This window comes from Chinchilla lanigera, unplaced genomic scaffold, assembly GCF_000276665.1.
Source record: "Chinchilla lanigera isolate Chin_1 unplaced genomic scaffold, ChiLan1.0 scaffold00024, whole genome shotgun sequence".
Lineage (NCBI taxonomy): Eukaryota > Metazoa > Chordata > Mammalia > Rodentia > Chinchillidae > Chinchilla > Chinchilla lanigera.
The window spans coordinates 5,870,725-5,892,903 of NW_004955425.1; the positions used below are offsets into that span (position 1 = coordinate 5,870,725).

General features: G+C 37.9%; 1 protein-coding gene across 2 annotated transcripts in view; it reads left to right on the forward strand.

Moving 5' to 3' along the window:
* The window catches only part of Asah2 (N-acylsphingosine amidohydrolase (non-lysosomal ceramidase) 2), a 91,537-nt gene that overhangs the window by 30,370 nt on the left and 38,988 nt on the right, over positions 1-22,179 (forward strand). For both annotated transcript variants that reach the window (XM_005385898.2, XM_013514922.1), the window contains exons 6-8: positions 3,570-3,746; positions 5,009-5,136; positions 6,643-6,720. In XM_005385898.2, coding sequence (XP_005385955.1) covers positions 3,570-3,746; positions 5,009-5,136; positions 6,643-6,720 — 383 coding nt within the window. The remainder of the gene's footprint in view (positions 1-3,569; positions 3,747-5,008; positions 5,137-6,642; positions 6,721-22,179) is intronic.

Consider the following 22,179-nt stretch of genomic DNA (forward strand, 5'->3'; position numbering starts at 1 on the left):
AAGCACTGATACTATCTTGCTACTCCACCCTCATTTTTAAGCAATGAATGGAACCTATTCTTCAAACAAAATATTACATTGTAAGCTATCAACATATGTAATTATTACATATCAATTAAAAATAAGTTCTAAAAAAAGGAACAGAAGAATTATAAAGTAGACCAGGAGTAGAGTGAAGAAGAAAAGAGAGGTTTAATGTATTACTTTGTAGATGGTATCATGTCTACATTGGACACTGCACAACATTTCTTCCTATATTGGCCATGCAATCTAAGATCCAATAGGAGGGGCTTTGAACCTGCTTAGTAGTCTCAAGCTGTCAGAAGGGGAAGTGAGAAAAATAAATACAACGAAATAGGTGCCATTAAGCTCATTTACAGCACCAAGTTTTAGGTAGGTTTTCGGTTTCAGCTCTAAGATTGATGAAATTTTCAGCATGGAATAAAGACTGGGGAAGATCTCTGAGCAGTAAGGCAGGCAGGAAAACAGAATGACTTTCTAACTCTTTCTGCACCATGCTCCTAAGAGTGGCAGCAACAGGAAATAGAATGTAGACTTATTAAAAGAAGGGAGCTAAAGACAATTAATTTTATTAATGTAACTGCTTTGCTGCATATTAAAATATCCTTCTTTTGTGAAGGGGAAAGCATACTAATTTTAACGGCCCTTTGCACCTATGGTTATTATATGATTGAATATTTACTTTTTTTCTTTTCTTTTCCCCAGAAGTACCATGTGTCAATCTTCCTATCAGATATTGTACTTTAGGATAAAATTTCTGTGTGTTGTTTATAGATTTTGTCTTAAAATTTAAGATTCATATTTACTATAGTTTTAAGAACCTGATTCTTGAATAGGCATGAAGAAATACATTCAATTTAAAAGCAATGTTATAGTCCTTTAGACATATATTGAGTAGGGTCAGGAGAAATTTCAAGTTGACCTGTAGTTCTTTTTTCTGCTGCTGTCTTGTTTTGGCTACAGAATTGTTAGAATATTAGCTTTTGGTTTCAATTCAGCTTTATGGCATCCCTTCATAAATTATTTCCCCTTCTCTGTATAAAACTTTCTTCTTCATGAGCGGGGTAATTGATATGTAGAAAAATATGTGGGAATGATAAGAAGTTAGAGCTGGAGTTACGGTCAAATAGAAGGAACACAAAAATTTCCTGGGATGCAGCATGAGAGTAGCTTGGTCAGAGGAATGTTAGTCATTATGTCATATTTCTTTTCCAATTTGCTTAGCATCACAGGACTGCTTATATGGACATGGAAATCTTATAATTGGTCTTTTGGGGGCATGGAAATGTTAATAAGGAAGATGGTTTATAAAATCTTCTTCATTTTTCACCAGCCACGTCTATAATGAGGGTGGAGCAGCTCTGCAGTTACAGTAGAAGAGGTTTAGTGGAGGTCTTTATGTAGGTTAAATATACATACGACACAGGGGCTGCTTCTCCTCAGTGACAAGAAGTGTGCTGGAACTGGGTTGTACCTGCTCATGTGGGACAATTATTAAATGTTTAGGAAGCTCATCAGTTTATTGTTAAACTCTTGATAGCTTGACATTGACTATGATAGGAGTATTACATTACAAACATTAGCAAATAATACAAATAAAGGGATTTTCCCCCAATAAGACAGTTGATCAGACTATGCAATACTCAAGGAAACTGTTGACAGTGGTTACTCTGGGTTCGATAATTTTGTTGAATCATTTTAATGCTCTGTCATAAAGAAGTAACAATAATATCAAACTTTAGACTGCAGCTGATTTAAGCAAATCAGAAATAGTACTCAGCAGTATTATTAATTTTCTGTCTATTTGCTTAATGCATATTTACACCATACAAAGACTAGTCATGTATTTGGATGTTCATTGTTCAATGAACATTGTCTAGTTCAATGAACATTGTCTATTTCAGTGGAGGTTTATATTAGTTATTTATTGCTGAAAAATAAATCATCCAAAAGCTCAGTGGCTTAAAGCAGGAATAGTCATGTATTACTATAGGTGGAAATTCCAGAGTGGTAGAGGTGGAGAATTTTGACATGTGTTAGAATGAGTCTCATGTGACACTTCTGTGTCACAAAGTGGCATACAGAGGTAGGGTGGGGCTGCAGTTGCTTAGAGGCATAGCTGAGCCTGAAGAATCTGCTTCTAAGGTTGCTCCCTCATGAGGCTAGTGAGTGTTGATGAGATGACTTCTTCCTACATGGCTTTCTCCAGATTACAGGGGTATCCTTACAAGAGTGGATGACTTCCTTAGACCACTGGGTGTGATAGCCTATGTCAAGGAGCAGTGAATTCTTCATTTTAAAAAATGAGGCAGCAGAGGAGCTAAGGAGCCTTTGCAAAGTTCATGCACTGCACCTGGACGCTTCCCCCCAGACACTGCACAACTGGCTTTTGTCTTCATTTAAGTCTCTGTGAGACCCCCTTTTCAGAAAGAGATCTCCTAATATCCACTATCTTTTTCCTTTTCTAGCAATGCTTTTCCACAGTATTTATCACTGTGTGGTATAATGTTATACATTTATTTGCTTCTTTATTGTCTTTATCCTCTGTATCAGTCAGGGTTTTACTAGAGAAACAGATATAACACAAGATATACAAATGTATAAGAAATTACATGGTTGGTTTATAACAATCAGCCACAGTGTGGATGAGGAAGTGTGCAGAGGGTGTCTGCTTGCTGGAAACAAAAGGATTCAGTCCAGGGTCTGGAGTTCACTGAAGCGGTCCGTGCAAGTCCGTATCAGGAGGTCAATGGGTCTGCAGTGGAAGATTGATGTGTTTACACTGGAAGGTTGAAGGATCCAAGTCGGAAGCGGAAGAGTCTGCACTAGAAGCCAGGAGATGATGTACAAGCTGAAGGTGAAGACTGGAGCTCCTGAGAAGAGTCGAATGCCCCTGTCCTTTCTCATTTCCCTTTTATATAGGGTGACAATCCACCCTAGGGTGGCTCCTCTACATCTTAGGGTGTAGAATTGCTGAGCCAATTGCTCAGCCAAGTTTAGTTAAGCTTCTAAACTTCTCAAGTTGACACAATCAGTGAAACACTACATCCTCCATAAGAATAAAAACATCTTCAAGGTAGAATAAAGACATTGTGCTAAATTCCTGGTGCTAAGAACAGATGTCTGGATATTAATCCTATGTGTTTAAGGATGAGGGAATAATAATGCTGTCTTCATAGTTAAAGAGACTCAGATCAGTGGGAAAATTATTTGACTTCTGTGTCCAGTACTTCAGTGTTCTCAGCTAAAAACCGAGGTTGACAGGGTCTACTTCTTGGGGTTGTCTTAAGTATTTTTAAGTGACATAATGTATATAAAATACTTGTCACTGTGCCTGAACACACTAAAAATCTGCAAAATGTTAGCTATTGATATTGCCGTGATTCTTGTACTTCTTACCACCTATGACGCACTGAAGTAGAGTGAAGACCACTTGAAAGAGGTAGATCAGTAATGGAACTCATTAGAGCCTTTTCTCATGCTGACCTTCTTTGGTATTCCTCCTCCTCCTCCTCCTCCTCTTCTTCTTTTTTTTTTTTTCCTTAAAGGTCATGGACAGACTGCAGAATAAGTACGGATCCCTGTACAGAAGAGACAATGTTATTCTGAGTGGCACTCATACACACTCAGGCCCAGGAGGATTTTTCCAGTACACTTTATTTGTCCTTGCCAGTGAAGGATTTAACAATCGAAGCTTTGAGTACATGGTCTCTGGTATCATGAAGGTAGGCACAGAGTCCTAGAGGGGGCTGTTCTTTAATTTTCCTTACCGGAGTTTTAGGGGTGGTTTGGGACATTACAGAGGAACTCCTTCTAGGATGTGAGTGTGGCCACAGTATTAGCACTCACTTTGCTTTCTCCTTCCTGCCTCCATTTTGCTTTGGTTGCTGAGCTGTGGGCGATCGGGTCTGAGGCACTGACTGGTTGGAAAAGAAGTGTTCTGTGGCAGTAAGCTTCTATGTTATTATTTAAAGAAACATGTTTTTCAAATAAACCTCATAAATTATAGGGCCCCATATAGTCATGCACAAAGTCACATGAAAAGGAACCCACCAGGGGACTACAAGTAATTTTTAATAGTCCTAATATTTCCTTGTATTTCCCAAAGAGCAAGAAGGATCCAGTTGGTAAATTCACAGATAAGATTCTCTAAGCCCGCACAGCAGACCCAAACCCCACAGGGCTCCTAACCAACACCTTTAAGCTCCTCTCCCATTCTTGGCTTGAGTAGTTTGTACTCCTCTCACACCTGGTTTCTGCTTATTGCTTTTTGCACAAGATTCAAACTAAAGCTTTTCTTTATTCTTCGCCTTCCAGGTTTAGCCTCTCACGAAGTTCAGAGATCCAGCTGGCAAAGGCAGATTGCTCTTTATAGCAGTGCTTCCATAATGTGGCTAGTAATCTGTTAATAGTTTATGCAGCATATTTCATGGGTTGCTGTAAGCGTTAAATACAGAAGAACTCTAGTAACATAGGTTGGAAAATATAGTACATGACACACAGGGAGGGTAGCAGTTGTTTTGTGATTTTTTTGCCTTCAGATGCTTATTTGGTAGTGTTTAATTGTGATGAAAAATGTGTCACTCCCTGTGGCTGTCAATCAAATACGTTTAGAGAACTTTGCCTTAGGTGATGGGGGATTAAGAGGGACAGGGTGCAACCCTGACATGTTAACAAATCTTGTTTCAGTGCGGTAGAGGTCAGGTCTCCCATTTTGGCCACTTGAGATTGCAAAATGGCAAACGTTCCTAAGAGCTGAGGAGATGGAACATTTTGTGAGTTTGGCAGCTGATTGGCTCTTTGCTTCCTAAACTTCTCTCATTCTGCCTTGAAGGCTGCTTGTATTTACTTCCAGGAAAATGTGATTCTCCAGCTTTTATCCTATAGTGGAGGACTTTAACCACAGGGCTCTTCCATTTGTATTGACTAAATCATTATCCCTACTGGGAGTCTAAGCTTACAACTTTCTTTTTCTTTTACTTTTCAGAGCATTGACATTGCACACCAAAATATGAAACCAGGCAAAATCTTCATCAATAAAGGAAATGTCATTGGTGTGCAGATCAACCGAAGCCCTACTTCTTACCTTCAGAATCCACAGTCAGAGAGAGCAAGGTGAGAGGAATTGTCAGAATAAAATCAATATATTTCCTTTGAAATTTTGTTGCTATTTGATTTGTTTGTTACCTGGTAGATATGATAATTTGAGAACATGTTTGTCTAAGACAAGCAGAAATGAAAAGTGAATGTAGAAACAAGCGCCACTTTTTCCAGTCTTTGCGCTGTGCTGGCTGTCGGAGACAGTGGGTTTGTGAAGCACTCCAGGCCCTGAAATCAGGCACAGCTGTAGTCTCTACTTCATGTTCCCGCCCATCTGAATTTACTGCATTGGCTCTCAACCTCTTCATCTATAAAATGGAGATAAAAATGTGCCTAACGTGCATCTTTGTTAAATTAGTATATGTGCTGCCGAAGCAAGCACGCATCTTTGTTAAATTAATGAATAACTCTTTTAATTGTACCAAATCCAAAAGAAATTATCTTAGTCCACAAGAGTGGGGCAAGAGAAAAAAGATACAAGAATAAAGAATTTGGAAGAAAAACAGAGAAATAAAACTAATGTAACTAAATGAACAACTACAGGAGATAATTATTAGTATTATTAATATTATATGTGATGAAGCAGGTTGTGACAGAAGTGAAGTACTTGCCTACTGTGGCAGTGTACAATAATAATTTCAGTTTGACATTTTACATTTTCTGCACATTTTTCAATAGCCTTGAAAGGTAATGATTTTTAGGAAATATATGATTTTTCTTGAAAGGATGTAAAAGAACATTTAAATTATAGGTCTTGAATGATTTTGGTTTTGTGTACACCCTGCTCTTTTCTTTCTTTCCTTCTTTCTTTTTCTTTCTTTCTTTCTTTCTTTCTTTCTTTCTTTCTTTCTTTCTTTCTTTCTTTCTTTCTCTCTCTCTCTCTCTCTCTTTCTTTTCTTTTCTTTTTTATTGTGGTATTGGGGATTTAATCCAGGAGCTTGCATATACTAGGCAAGTGGTCTAACACTGAGCTTTATCTCCAGATATTTCTTTAAATTATTCTGAGACAGGGTCCCACCAAGTTGCCCAGGCTGGCCTTGACTCTATGGCCTTCCTGCCTAGCTTCCCAAGTAGCTAGGATTACAACCAAGCCCAGCCTGGCTACTCTTTTTAGATATTCCATTAAAATTTGTATGAGCAGAAGTATCAGAAACAAAACCTTTTGTAAGAAATATATATGTGTTATATAATATGACATATAAAAATATATTTCAGCTATGTTAGTTGGCTTAGGTATCCTACATTGATCACAACTGCAAACTATTTTTTTAGCTGAGGAATGAAGAATTGGATGCTGTTTACAGGACTGTTGTTTCTCAGGGGAATTGGGAAATCTGATAAGAGGCATGGTTTTTTTTGGTCTTTTTGGTGTGTGTGTATGCGTGTGTATGTGTGTGTGTGTGTGAGAGGGGGAGAGAGAGAGAGACAGAGAGTGCTTTTATTGTTTATCATATGTGTGGGCTAGTCTCTGATATCGACCTCAATAAGTTTTTTTGCTTGTTTTTTTTTTTTGCGGACCAGGTATTCTTCAAACACAGAGAGGGAAATGGTAGTCTTGAGAATGGTTGATTTGAATGGAGCTGAGATGGGCTTTATCAGGTAATCTATTTTCTTTTTTCCTTCCATTTTTTTTTTTTTTTTTTTTTTTTTTTGGTGAATCTGTCTATGTATCTTTCCTTAATTACAGGAAGGAAATAGACTAGAATAGTACCAGATGTGATTAAGCCCAGGATACTACAGATTGAATAGATGTGCCTGGGATCCAGTCATGGAGCCTTGGGAAATGTTCTCAGCTGCTTGTGGCCTAGTGCTTCCCTGGTGAAATGTGGCACATGTAGTGTGACCTAAGTAAGGGATCTGTAGGAAGAGTTCAGCACGGTATCTGCAATGATACACAGACTCAGGAAACATTAATGCTTATTTCTATATCATGGTCACATGTGTGCCGGCCAGTGCATGTCTGGCCACATATGTGCCAGTGGTGCATGGCTGTAATCCTAATAGCTAAGAGGCTGAGGCAGGAGAATCAGGAGGTCAGCTGGGGCTATACCATGAGAGTCTATTAAAGAAAACTAAAAAAAATTCTCATATATACTGGAGATTGAACCCAGCATCTTTGCACTGAGCTATATCCCTAGTACTTTTTTATTTTGTGACAGTGGCTTACTAAGTTGTTAAGTTTCTCAGGCTGGGCTCAGTCTTGGAGTCCTACCTCAGCCTCTCAGAGTGCTGGAATTTCAGGTATGTGCCACCACATTCAGCTGACAGATAGCGCTTGATAAAATGAGAAAATAATCTGACCAACCAGGCAGAAGGCTATGGGTTTGAGATTATTTACCTAATTTTTTCTAAAAGCAGTAAGTCTGGTGCAGAATGGTGCCAATTAGGGCTAGAAGCAGGACTGAGGCCACCAAAAGGATGCAGAAAAGGTTAAATTACAACTTGGTACAGATTTTGGCTCCATTATCTGGCAGTGACAGCATGTAGGAAACACAAAGTTTTGGTTTTCTTCTAAAGAAGGTATTTGCATTCATATGTGATTTTGGTCCCTGCTATTGAATTGATTCAGGAATTGACTAGGCGAGTAACATAGTTCTAGTCACCTTGACCTGTGAACTTTCAAAGGATGCAAGCATGCCCTAGGGAAATGTGTGATAACTCTTGAGTGCTAAAGTCAAATGGCTTGGGTTCTTTTCTTATTAGCTATGTGAATTTAGACTTGTGGGACTTCTCTGTCTCTCAGTGTGCTAGTCCTTAAGCATTTCTGAGCATACTAGAGGATGAAGCAAGTCCTTTAAGTATTGGTAATAAGTAGACTGATGATGAGGTATCTGTGACATGAAATTATGAAAATATCTATATGAAAGTTTCTATGTAGGCACCTTTTCTTCAAAAGCATGGGGGAGCAAGAAATATAGGGAGAGGAGAGAAGAGAGAGGGAGTAGAAAAAAGAATTGAAAGACAAAATAATGAACACAGAGCTTTGCAAATGGAAAGGGGACCAAGAGTTGGAAGGACCAGGGAGGGAGAGAAAGGGTAGGAGATGAAGAAGGAAGAGAGAGAGAAAAATGCTGCTGTATGGGTCAGTGTAAGACTCATTGGTCCATATCATAAATTCATTGGTTGATTGATTTCTACCTAGAACTTAGCTTGGAATTTCTACATGTCAGATTTGCAATATGTTTTTGGCATCAATTCCGATGAATAAAGCATAGTTTCTATACTGGCTAGTGGGGTGATTGGAGCAGCAGACAAGAAAACAGACAAATAACCCTAATATATTGAGATGATCAATACTACTGTCATTTGAGTATAAATAATACTGCAGACTTTTGAGGAAGTAACCCTCAGCTCTTCCTGAGAGCACTATGGAAAGTTTCTGAGAGAAAGTGACATTTGAGCGGAACAACGGAATTTCTCACGGAGTCGTGAAATACTGAGTTGTGAGGCCAGAGAGCATGCTATGGCAAAGAGTGGGTGGTAAGTGAACTGGAGAGGAAAATAAGTAATAGACTACAGAGCATGTTAGTATGGAATCTGATTAGGAGAAGGCAGGAATAAAAATATATAGCCCTTACTAATTACATTGTGTATCTTACATTTGTTGGAAGAAGATGGCTTTCCCTCCTAGTTCTTTTGAGGGAAGGTCTTGCTTAGTTGTGGCCTTCTCAATATAGTTCTGGAAACATTAGCCAGAGCAATTAGACAAGAGAGAGAAATAAAAGGAATAAGGATAGTAAAGGAAGAAGTTAATTATCATTATTTGCAGATGACATGATACTCTACATAGAAGATCCCCAAAACTCCACCAAAAGACTCCTAGAATTAATAAGCAAATTCAGTAGTGTAGCTATATACAAAGTCAGCACTTAAACACTAATAGCATTCCTGTACACAAACAGCAAACTCACTGAGCATGAAATCAGAGACATTACACCCTCCACAATAGCATCCACCAAAATGAAATACTTAAGAATCAATCTAACAAAGAAAATAAAGGATCTATACAGTTAAAATTACAATATTCTGAAAAAAAATTGAAGAAGATTTCAGAAAGATATTCCTTGCTCCTGGATAGGAAGAATTAACATTGTGAAAATGGCCATACTCCCACTGTTATGCAGATTTCAAATCTTGATCAAAATACCATTAGTATACCTCACAGATCTAGAGAAAACATTCCTACAATTCATTTGGAACCAGAAGAGACCTAGAATTGCAAAGGCAATTCTGGCCATCAAAGGAAAGGTAGGAGGCAACACAATCCTTGACTTGAAATTGTACTACAAAGTTACTATGATAAAATCAGCATAGTACTGGCAAAAAAAATAGATGTGTGAATCAGTGGAACAGATAAGAAGATGCAGACACAACTACAAACACACTCAGCCATCTTATCTTTGACAAAGGAGGCAAATATGTTCACTGAAAGAAAGATAGCCTCTTCTATAAATGGTGCTGGAAAAATTGGCATTGCACATGATGTACACAAACTACATCCCTGTCTATCATCATGCACTTAAGTCAAAATGTATTAAAGATCTAAATATTAAGACAGAAACAGTGAATCTACTGGAAAGGAAAGTAGGTAGAAATCTTGAAGACATAGGGGTAGACAGAGAGTTCATGAACAAAAACTAAACTACACGGGAAATACTTCAAAATATCAACAACTAGGATCTCATTTTATTAAAAAGTTTTTGCACATCAAAAGAAATCACCAACAGAGTGAAAAAAACCCCATGAATTGGGAAAAAATTTAGGCAGCTGTCCCTCAGACAAAGGACTTCTATCTTGAACATATAAAGAATTTAAAAAAATCAGGCCCCCAAAATTCAAAGACCTAATCTAAAAATGAGCATCTGAGATGAAAACACATTTCTCAGATGAAGAAATTCAAATGGCAAATAAATATATGAAAAAGGTTCAACATCAATGATCATTCAAGAAATGCAAATTAAGACAAAACTGAGATTCCATCTCACCCCAGAAACAATGGCTGTTATTAAGAATCAACAAATAACTAATGCTGGTGGGACTGTGGGGAAAAATGAACGCTTTTCCATTGTTGGTGGGAGTGAGACTGGTACAACCACTGTGGAACTCAGTATGGAGAATCCTCAGAAATATAGGATTAGAGGTCCCATTCGACCCAGCTGTTCACCTTCTGGTTTTTTTTCCAGAAGAAATGAAAACATCATTCCAAACGATATATGTGCACCCATGTTCATAGCAGCACAATTTGTCATAGCTAAATCTTGGAAACAACCCAAATGTTTATCAACTGAGGATTGGATAAAAAAGATGTGGTATTTTTATACAATGGAGTATTACTCAGCTATAAAAAAGATAATCTCTGGGCTTTTATAGGTAAATGGATGCGACTAGAGACCATACTCATAAGTGAAACAAACCAGACTTGCATGTGAAAACATAATATTGTCTCTCTCATGTAAGAAACTGAAAGAGTAAATATGATCCAAAAGGTACAATAGATACAATGAAAGGGAAAGAAACTGTTCAAAAGGAAAGAACAACTGAGATGGGGTAAAAAAGAAAAGAAGCAATGGGGAAAAGATATGTATATATACAAAAGACAGCTAAGATAACTGTACTACTAATTTCTATTAGTTCATTGAAGGAACAGTTAGTGCTTATATTGTTTGATCAATTTTGCATGCCTGTATCTGGTAATCAGAGCAACAACTTTGATAACAATATGCAATATAATAACTATAGTTAATTTCCTAATATTTTGTTTTGAAATTCTGTATCATTGTTATTGTTTTTTTCTCTCTTTAAAATAATAAAAAATACACTCCAAAGGAGTAGGAGATTTTGATATCAATTTTCTACCTGAAATGCAAAAGGAAAGAATTAGGCACCCCCTTTTAATTCTACTTGATTTCTATATCCTCAAAGTGTCCTTTGAGTAGACTCCACTCCAGGGAGGTGGATGCCATCTGAAGAAGGACTAGAAGATAATCCACCCTTAAACTAGTGTGTAATTTCATCTTCCCAGAAATCTTACTTGTGTAGGTGTTTTTATAAATACAAGTTACAATTGATCTCAGCCATAACAGCTCATTTAAAGAAGCATTACTTAATAGTAAACTAATGTTTTCTAGTTCTTTGAAAGAGAGCAAATACCAAAAAGGAGGTGAAAGTAGTTGGAACACTTCTCCGCCTGCAAAGGAGATCATCTCTAAAGAGAGACAGTCAGATAAAAATGGCTCAGAGAAAAATCCTGCCCCAGGCCCTAGGGTGAAGAAGCCTCTAAGACATTCCTGTCATCTACCTAATCACCTGGGAAACCATTTCTAGCAATAAGACAAGACTATACCTTTTTTTTTGTCCTTTTAAGATAGGGTTTTGCTATGCAGTTCAGGTTGGCTTTGCACTCACTTTGTAGCCCAGGCTGGCCTTGAACTCTCAGCATTCCTTCTGCCTCAGCCTCTCAACTGCTGGGATTACAGGTATGTGCCACAATGCCCAGCAAGGCTATGCCTCCTAAATCCATTTAAAATTTTTTATATGTCTGAAGTTCACAAGTAAAATTTATATCCATCACCTAGCAATCACAATTTACATGTTAGCAAAGGCACAATTATTCGTCTTCTTTGTGTACATGAAAGAGAAAGGCTGCCCAAAATCTCTTTCTTACTCTCAGCATGTGTAAGACACAAATGTAAATCATTCCCAATAGCTATTTTCCTCCATGAAAGGCAAACAGTTGTTGCAAGCTACCTCAGCCTCATTTCTGGAGGGATGTGCAGTCTATGGACAAAGTGGTTCTATAGTTAACTCCCATCAAGTTGGAGAAAATTTAGGGGAAATTTCTAACTTACTAGCAGAGAGAGAAAAGTACGATAGCTAAGTGGAGAGTTTTCATCAGCTTAGTTTCCACCAAGGAACCTTTGAATATCCTTCAGAGACAGTCCTGGCCATGATACTTCAGTTGCTCTCTGTTTCTACTTGTCTGTGCAACCAGAGATTTGTCTCTGGAAAGGAATCTAACTGCCTGTCTGGTTAACATTCCATTGTCCACTGACTACAATGGGGATTCATGAGAATCCCTCTGAAGAAATCTGTCCTCTGCTTTATGAGTGGCAGCTGCTGTAAGAGCATTTAGCCGGCTGGCAGAGTACTCAGTGTTTGTCAAAGTTCGATAAGGGATGGGTAAAAGCCTGAGCAAAATCATTACATGGCACTTTATAAGTTTACAGTAAAAGTTTCAAAGTCCACAATTTATTGTCAAAGCATTTTTCTATACACATGACTTATAACTGGACCTAGGAGGGGAGAATTGGAAACCCTCCCTTATGTTAAATGTATTTTGGTCCCTTTAGTATGGAGCTTTGGAAATAGCTCCTTTTGGTTTCACCCAGAAGTTGTTTCTTTCCACTGTGCCTCAGGTGAACTTTCCTGAGGGAGACTGTTGCCCAGAATGCTAAGACAGGACATGACTTTTATGTGTATTCTCCTGAATGGCCAAATTCCAGTGTCTCATCTGACTCAGTGACAGGGTATGTGTTCCTCATCTAAAATGATTTTGCTGTCTTCCGCATTAGGAAATGCTCATTTTCTATGGGCCTAACTCAGTTGTTGGGTAGGAAGAAAAGATTGCGGCAGTTCAGAGTTCTTGCTCTAATCTTACATGCCTCCAAAACCAGAAAAATACAAAGTAGAAGGAAAATAACAGAAATAAGATCAGGGAAAGAAAGTCTTTTCTTCTCATGCTCATGGTGAGTTATTGAAACAACTTGCCCGTGAGCTGTCACTTGCAGCCTGAAAATGTGAGAATGGGGACTCTCAAGAGGTAGGAGCTCCTCACCAGTGGAAGATCAGACCAGAAAGGAAACTCAGGTAGAACAGGCGTGACATTTTCTCTGGGATGTGGAGGAAGATCAGGGCCAGTCTGTCTCAGTGAAACCTGTCCTCCAAGTCTTGAAAACGGCCATGAACCTCGCATCTTTTAATTGATGGAAGGAGTCCTGTGGTTTATTAATAGCCATGTATATTTTCTAAATATGAACTAGATTTCATATAAAGACCATTTATAGCATTTCATGTGCAAACCCAACAGGAAAAGCTTTTAATGCTATTTTTGTCTTGCACTCCTAAGGTAACAAACCGCAGCAGTCAAACAGGTCAAACAGGGAACATTAGTAAGTTTAGCAACTGGTCCAAATGTAACATATACAAAACAGGAATAAAATGTTCCATTAAAGAAGCATCATAACTTTCCCATGTTTTTAACTTAAATTTATCATTATTTTAACAAAATTATATGAGACAAAGCATGAGCAATTATAAGCAATGGACAAAGATATAACATAAATTTTGAAGCATAAAATTTTTGATTACCTAAGCAAGTCACAATACAGAGTCTATGAAACAAAAGCAAACTCTTACCTCCATCCATGTGGAAGACCTCCAAATGATGGAGGGGAAAAAAACTCTCGATGTACTTGATGTCTGGAATGCTGAACTCATGTTTTCTAAAATCAAGGAATGAATTCGAGGAACAAGAGAGGTTAAAAGTGGGAGGAATTTATTGAGAAAGAAAGTTTCTGTCTAAGAAGGACAGAAGGGGGCCCAGAAAGTGGGCTGTTCCCAATTCCGCTTCTCAGGTGTGTTTATTGAGCAAAGCCACAAGGTGAGGTGGGTTGAAGGTGGGACAGAACTATAATCAATCAATAAGATTACAAATATAGTTGTTTAGATGATATTGATCCAATGGAAACATCACAGGATGGGTGTGAGGTGGGATAAGACTATGGTCAACCAATAAAATTACAAAAGTATGGTTGCTTGGGTAATATTGATTAAATGGGGGTCAAATGGGGAAGCAAATCAAGTAGCAAGTGCACATGGGTGGACAAGGATTTTCCTGGAAGGTGCTGGTTAAGGAGGTTTGGTCCTCCACCCAGGTAATTGATGTCTATATAGAATGTTTAGAATGTCAATCACTGTGTTCATCCCTAGGAGAAGTATATGGGTGAGTAGCTCCTTGTTTTCTTGAAGCCTGACCTTCAGTAAACATATCTCCAGCTGCAGTTGTCTTCTGCATTGCCCTTTTCAAGGGCTCAGCTCTGACTGCCTACAGTATTTCTAAATAACTTAGTTATTTATAATACTAGCATTATAGTTGCATGTGCCATGATTCTTGGCTCCCTTATAATTTCTATTCAGCTTCTTGACTAAATGATTAAGAACACTCACAATTCCATTTTATTAGTTTCTAAGTCATTTGACAATGGGAATAAAAAATTTAAAAAACACTAGAATTTTGGCTAGATGTTCTTTACTCCTTTGCATTTAACTATGTTACATATCCCAGGGTCCACTGTCAAGTTCATAGCAAAGCTTTTCCTTCTGCTATGCTTAACATCTTGCAATAATTTTCCATTGTTTCCATGGTTACCATATGTTATTCCTGATGTAATCCCCTCTTGTTGCATAGTCATAATTTCTCTTTGAATATATTAAAAATGATCCAAAACATAAAGTCAAACCTGGGCTGCTAAATAATTAGCCACTACATGTCAGTTCCTGCTATTAGGCAGAATCCCTGGGTGTGAAGAGTTTAGAAGCATAGAATCTCACAATTCCAGGGATGGTTGGAGTCCACTGAATTCTTGGAGATTGTTGTGTTCAGCCCTCAGCAGAGAAATAAAGGTGATGTTGATGTAGGGCCTATGATATAGAGATGATATAGGCCCTGCACATAATCTAAATAATATAGGGGAACTATTCTAACTCTCAACCTGTTGGATGTCCAATACACTGAGTATGTGTTCTCTAAAATTGAAGAATGAATTCTAAAACCAATGGAGGTTAAAAGTAGGAAGTATTTACTGAGAAAAAGAAACTTCTTTCTAAGAGGGCCAGAAGAGGGTCCCAGGAGGAACCCACTGAGAAGCAGGAATTTTGTATAGTAAAACCACAAGGTTATTTGGGCATAAGGCAGGATAAAATTATAGTTAACTAATAAGATTACAAGTATAGCTGCTTAGGTGGTATTAATCTAATGGAAAATCACAAAGCAGGTATGAGGTGGGACAAAAACTATTGTCAACCAATAAGAGTATGAGTATAGTCACTTAGGTAATATTGATTAAATGGGGATCAAATGGGAAAGCAAGTCCAGTAAATGCACATTGGATGAACAAGGACTTTTCTGGAAGGGGTGGGTTAAGGAGATTTTGGTCCTCCACCCAAGGTGCCTATTTAGCATATCAATCACTGCTGTTCATCCCTGGGGGGGAGTATATGGGTATAGTCCTTCCTCTTTATCCTGAGGCCTAACCTTCAAGGAATGCACCTCCACCCACAGCTGTTTTCTTAGCTGACCTCTCTGCCTATAATATTTCTAAGTAATCTAGGTATCTGTAATAATGTGACCTGCCCAGTGTCACATACAACATTATCTTTTTTACACTGAAAGCCATATCAAAGTTCCTGAATTATTCTTTTTTATTTTTTTTCTTCATTCAATAAATCTGCACCTGCACCTGATGCACATCATGGCCTGGACGTTAGGAATCAAATCCCTTCAATTCTCTGAGACTCAGTTTCCCCATTTCTCAAATGTGGATATACTATTTTCTCTCTGCACAGATTTTTATTCATTCGTTCATTTATTAAATGTCTTGGAATACATGTGTCACAGACTGAGGTAGTCCTAGTGGTACAGTCAGAAAAAAAAAAATAGCCACAGTTGCTGCCCTTCCACTACTTTCCACCTACCAATGGAGATAGGGGTCACTTAAATAGTCCTGCAGTACATATAAAATTGTAGTTGCTAAGAATTATATAATTAAAGTGTAATCAGGTTAAGTGCTGAGAAAGGAAAGTATATGGAACAATCTGAGAGTAAGCTGATGTTGCCTGAGAGAGAGGAGAATGTTTCCTTGAGGAAGTGATAATGAAGTTGAATATGGAAGGAGAAGTAGGAATCAACTGGTGAATGAGGGCTGGAAAGGAGCATGGAACACAACTGGCAAAGCTGAGAGAGTTTTGGGGTCCATTGGATGGACTGGTGGGAGCCAGGTGCATCTTGGACTGCAGAGGACAAAGGGTCAGACATTGTGAGATAGAGAGTAGATTTTTATCTCTCTCTCTGTCTACCTATTTATTGTACTGGGGATTGAAGCCAGGGTATTTGCATTAAGCTACATTCCCAGCCCTTTTTATTTTATATTTTGAGATGGTCTCATTAAATCACTCAGGTTGCACTCAATCCTGTGATCCTCTTGCCTCGGCATCTCAGAGTGTTGGGATTACAGGTGTGTGCTGCCGTTCCCAGCTAGGTTTTGATTTTTATACCAAGGACAATGGACAAATCATTAAAGGGTTGAAGCGGGGTTTGGGGTGAACACTGGTGAAGGGTTAGGAAGAACAGCAGCTTGAGGGATGGAATAAAGTTAGGTAGGTGAAATTATTCCATAAACCATGAAACCCTCCACAGTTGTCAGGCCTCTCATTGCTCCAGTTCCTCTCTCACCTGTGTATGGCAAGAAAATACTTCTATCTTTTAGCCTTTTCTTCCTTGCAAAAACACTGAATGACTTTTCCTCAGACCTAGAGAACACGTTTGGGATGTTCTCAGTTCTGCATGAAATATAAGCCGTGTACCATTTACAAGATCTGCCTTAGGAGGTTCAGGCACCACAGTCTGTCATCCAACAGAGGACACAAAACTGATCCTGAGAGATCCTGATGTAGTCAGACACCATATGTATGAAGCAGCTGTGAAGGAAGAAATCCAAACAGAGGTTTGAAAGCAGGAAAAAGAAAGTGAAATGGCCAGACAACCCGAATGGTGGCTCTGATTGTTTTCGTACTTGTGATAACAGTTTGGGAATGGCAGCTGCAATAATATAGGTCTCTCTTGATTCTTGCCTCCTTGTCTTCACCTCCTGCTCTGCCAAGTTCTCTTCCACGAGTCTGCAGAAGTGTCAGCCTCCCCGCTCCCCACCTCCCATTTTCTTCCCCATCTCTCCCCTGTCCTGGTCGGTCCTCTAGATGAATCAGTCTGACATGCTTCCTATGTGTTGGAGCTGTAAACAGAGGGTCTGAGGTCTGCATGCTTGTTTTCTTGCCTCCTGTTTTCTATACTGAAAAACCTGTTAATTCTTACAGAAAGGGGTCTTGTAAAGCGGCCCTTGGGAGGCACATTTCTAAAACAATAGGGCAGTGATTTTGTACATGCTATCTGAATAGTTGCTATACAAATTTAGAATAATCCAATTTGTGGAATTGCATTATTTTATTCAGATGATGTTGGCTCACAGAACTCACTCGCTGTGTGTGAGTGAATCTGTCATCTATGATTATGACCTCTTGCATGACGCTTTCTCTCTCACTTCCTGTGCTCTGCCTTTCTGATCCACTGTGTGCCTCTGCAGTGGAGCCAGGGCCAGGACTGTGAGTGAACTTCCTCGCTGTGTCTCTCCACCCTCAAGCAAAGTGGAAGTGCTCGGCGAGGGCTTATTGATAACGAGGGTGATGGCAGTTTACGGATAACAGAGATTAACTGGGCTTGTATAAACTAGACTGCTCCAAGCTTAGAAAACAAAACTATGAAAAATCAGTTGGCAAGAGGACACTGTTCTTGATTTTTGAATATCTGGAAAATTCTCAACCTGAGAAAATCTGTAAGGTTTTTTTTCCAAGTTTTATTATTAGTAGTATTTTTGATATATGAATAACATCTATACCATAAAAACCTTGAAAATATAGGAAAGTAAAAAAAATTGCTCAAAATTGTATTTGTTCCAAATAGAAAATGGTAAATATTCAGGTGCATTTAGTTCTGTCCATTTCCCTGTGTGGAAAATTCAATGAGAAAAAGCATGACTCACAGGTCATCCTGCAGAAGTGGATGCTTACTTGGTTTCACTCTCTGGACAAGAGAACATCACTATTCAGACATTAACCATGTGGTCTCTGGGCGGTGAGTGAGTTTCGAGGGCTTGCTTGTTTTAGAAGTGACCTTCTTCTATCTAATGATTGTTTTGTCCTGAGGCCTGTGTAGTATCATGAAAATACAGTTAGCTCTTTGTTAGACTTTTCCATATATATTTTTCTGTTATTTTCTTTCCACTCTTCAGAATGTCATTTAGCTTTATTCATCTGTTTTGTGCTATGCCCACATATATACTCCATATATTTTAAGATTGCCTTTCTTCTTCAAGGCTTCTTTTTTCTCTCACTTCTCAACTTTTGTGGATTGACAGAGATTTAAAAAAACTTAAATAGCAGATTGTAGTTGTCAGTGATGGTGATAACCATTTCTCTTATCCCACGGGGTTGCTCCAAAGTAACCTAGTTCCTCCTCATCAAATGGCAATTACTTCTCTAACCCTGGTCCTGCGATTACTTCCATCCATGGAAAATAGCAAAAGTGACATTGTGCCAGTGCGACACATAGTTGTTGTTCAGACTGCAGTATCTTTTAACTAATAAACTTTATGTTTTAGAATAGTTTTAGGATCACATCAAAACTGAGTGGAAAGTGCAAGGTTTCCCAAATAAGCCCTATCCCAGCCTAAACAAGTCTCCCCGCTGTTGACATCACCCACATTTGCTAGTGGAACTCCGCTGACATGTCATTACCCACTCTTGGTGTTGTGCCAAGTAGTTTTAAAAATCTTCCTTTCAGTAATAATCATTTCTAAAGTTTCAACTATAAGAAAAAAATTTAAAAATTAAAAAAACATAATCTCAAGACTCAGAGATAACTTTTATTGATATTTTGTATAGCTTTTAAGACTTTAAAAAATACATACTTTTTATTTAAAAGTTGGTATTTTATTCTGAATACAGTATTTCCCCATTTAGCAACACCTTATGAATATATTTCAATACTAGCTAGTGTTTAAAAGATCATTTTAAAATTGCTGTATAATATTCTATTATATATTTGAGGATACTCAACTAATTAGCAATCATTTGGTATTTAGATTGTTTACACATTTCTCCATCATAAATATATAGTGATAATAATCCTTCAGTGTTATTTGCCAATGATTTCCTTCAGCTGAATTCCTAGAAATGGGACTGTTAGCTAAAGCAAATGTTTAAATTTTTAAGTTCTTCCCATAAATTGTGAAACACCCCTCTGGAAAGACTTTGCTGGCTTAAATTCCTGCTACAAACATGAGCAGAATGTTATTTCTCAGTCTTTTGCCAGTCTTGGTTTATTATAATAGTTGCCAAGTAACAGACTCAGACAAGCCAAATTGCTGTTATTTTCCTTTGAATTTTTTCAGTTCCTAGTTAAGTGAAATTAAAAAAAGAACAAATACTTGGCCATTTTCTGTCCTTTTTTTTGTTGATCACTTAATCATACTGTTTAGGGGACAAAGATTTTTATTGCCATAACTTAATAGGATTCGCCCAAACAGACTCACCAATGTCACTATAGAGAGGGCCTTTTCTCATGCAGGATCCTTGAAGATAAGAAAGGTGAGTTGAAAAGTGTGTCTCTTTTCTGAAGCAGAGATGGCTTATGGACACATCGCTGCGATCTCGTCCTTTATCACCTACTTCTTTAGGTGTCTCTGTTTCTCCTCCTTTCTTTAGTGTAAGGTTATCACTCATTAGATTTAGGACCCACACTCAGTTAGTATGATCTTGCCTGGTCTTTGCCTTGAATAAATCACGGTCTGAGGTTCTGGATAGGCATGGATTTGTCGGGGGGCACTATTCTGTGTACTATGGACCGGTATGAGGTTCACTCAAAGAGCGTGAAACTTCATGAGCACATCCATTCACAGATATACAATGATCTATTTCCCTACTTGTGGACATTTAGATTGGAGAGGATCACAGATGCCTTGGGTATAAATTCCACAAAGCTGTCCCCTTTGCTAGGCTGACCAAAGTTCTTGGCTGGGGAAGCTGAGCTGGTGTTAGACTTAGACCTCCTCATATCTCTGTTACCAGTCACTTCTGTTCAGGCCACAGCCTACACCCTGGATATGGGGGCCCCAGTCTGAGATGATGGAACGTGCAGAGGGCTTGCTACTGATTTAAAATATTTAAGGAGATTTCCTTTTCTGTCTCAGAGTAGGAAACACAATGTATAGACTGAAAGAGGTCCCAGAGGTCTTGTTCTCCAAATACCTCATTTACACTAGAGAAAAAATTATAATATTCCATATTAATAAGCTGCTTATTGATTCATAAAGCACTATTGTTTTTTAGTCTCAGGACAGATATCCAGGAATTTTAACTACTTTTGCTATGAACGAGAAGATCCTCAATTGCTTGACTTTTCTTTTGAATGTATCGTGCTGACTGGCATAGAGGCCTGTATCCTATTTGTATCTGGGTGTGATGTCATCATTTAAAAATGCTTATTATCAGGGATACATTGATCCTTTTTGGTCAGTATTTGAATTTCTTTTGAGGCTAACTGATTTTTTCTCCTCTCTTTTGAACTTTGCTTTGAACACTATTTTTGTCCAGATAAAATAAATCCTAAGTACAGCCTTTTAAAATTAATATGATCATCTTTCTGCATATCTTTATAAATATTCATCTACCACCATAGTACTTTAGTTTATTGTAATATGTATGATGTTTTAATAGCACACATTTCAAAGGACAGAGAAGAAAAAATATAACATCTTCCTTTTGTGAAATTGAAATATAACTTTTAAATATGTATTATTTTCAGTTTTGTGAAGAAAAAGTTTAACTTATTTTCTGAGTTCTAATGCAAATGAAATAAATAAGAAATCGAGTCTATAGTTTAATTAGCAGAATGAAGTTCTTGGCATTTGATTTCTTCATAGATACCAACATGGATAACTGTAACTTCCTTGGTGGAGAACACACATGATTCCATGTTCCTTGGGGTTTCACGTAGTTCTGATCACACCCATGGCTCCCCATGACGACAGGTTGATTGCATGCACTGAGTAGCTTCTTCAGTTCCTTTCTTATATTGCTTCTGCTCTGGCCGCCCTGCCTAACAATTCTTTGACCACACCTTTTCACATCTCCATACCTTGGCAAGTACTCTGTCTCCTCTCAGAACCCCTCTTCTTTTGTAATTCTTGGGCCAAATTTCTACTCGTCCTTTCAGACCCCCTCAAACATCACATTCTTTGTGAAGTAGTTTTCAAGGGTGAGATGATCTTTCATTTATCTTCATATTCCCACAACCTGCACAAGTCAAATTTATCTCAATTTGTACTGGACTGGCAAGCAAATGAACAGAAGGGGCAGGCCCATTGTGGGTGAGAGCAGTTCTGTAGGCTGACAAGCATGGACCCGTAGCCCTGCTTCTCAATCTAGAACTATGTGACCTTCATCAGTTTATTTCACCACTCAAACTTGGTTTCCTTGGTTGTGAAATGAGTGTCACGATCATACCTAATTCAAGAGGTCCTTGTGAAAAGAAAGTGAGATCCTATATACAAAGTCCTTTGCCTAATACTTGCTAAATAATTACCAATGTTCAAGGTATTGTTCTGTGTGTTTCCTTTAATTGCAGTGGGGAGACTGCAGTGTGGCTGCAACTTCACTAACTTCAGAGTGATAGGATCAGATTGAAATATTTGGGTTGGAAATCATGTACTTGGTGTGGCCATTACCTCATTTTTCTTCCAAACTAACTAGGGTAAAACTAAAAAAATCCAAAATACACTTAGTTGGAAAAATACTTATTAGAGTGTTCTTATTATTTTAAAAAATTGATTAATACATATTTATTGTATGTAATGGGGCATCAACATATAAATAATAACATCTTAATTTGTTTTATTTCTCCTTCCTTACCCTGACTCTCCTTCCATTTCTAGATCCCTTTCCCATTTGTAAAAGATATATCTCCCTGTTTCCTATTGTATATCTTTTATTTTACTTTTTAAATCATTTGTACATTGGATTTATTATATATTAGAAGGCATGTGATATTTAAGCTTGTATATATGATTTATCTCACTTAATATTATGGTCTAAGTGCATCTATTTTCCTGAAAGTGACTGAAATTTCTTCTTCTTTATAGCAAAGTAGTACTCCATTAAGTATGTATATAT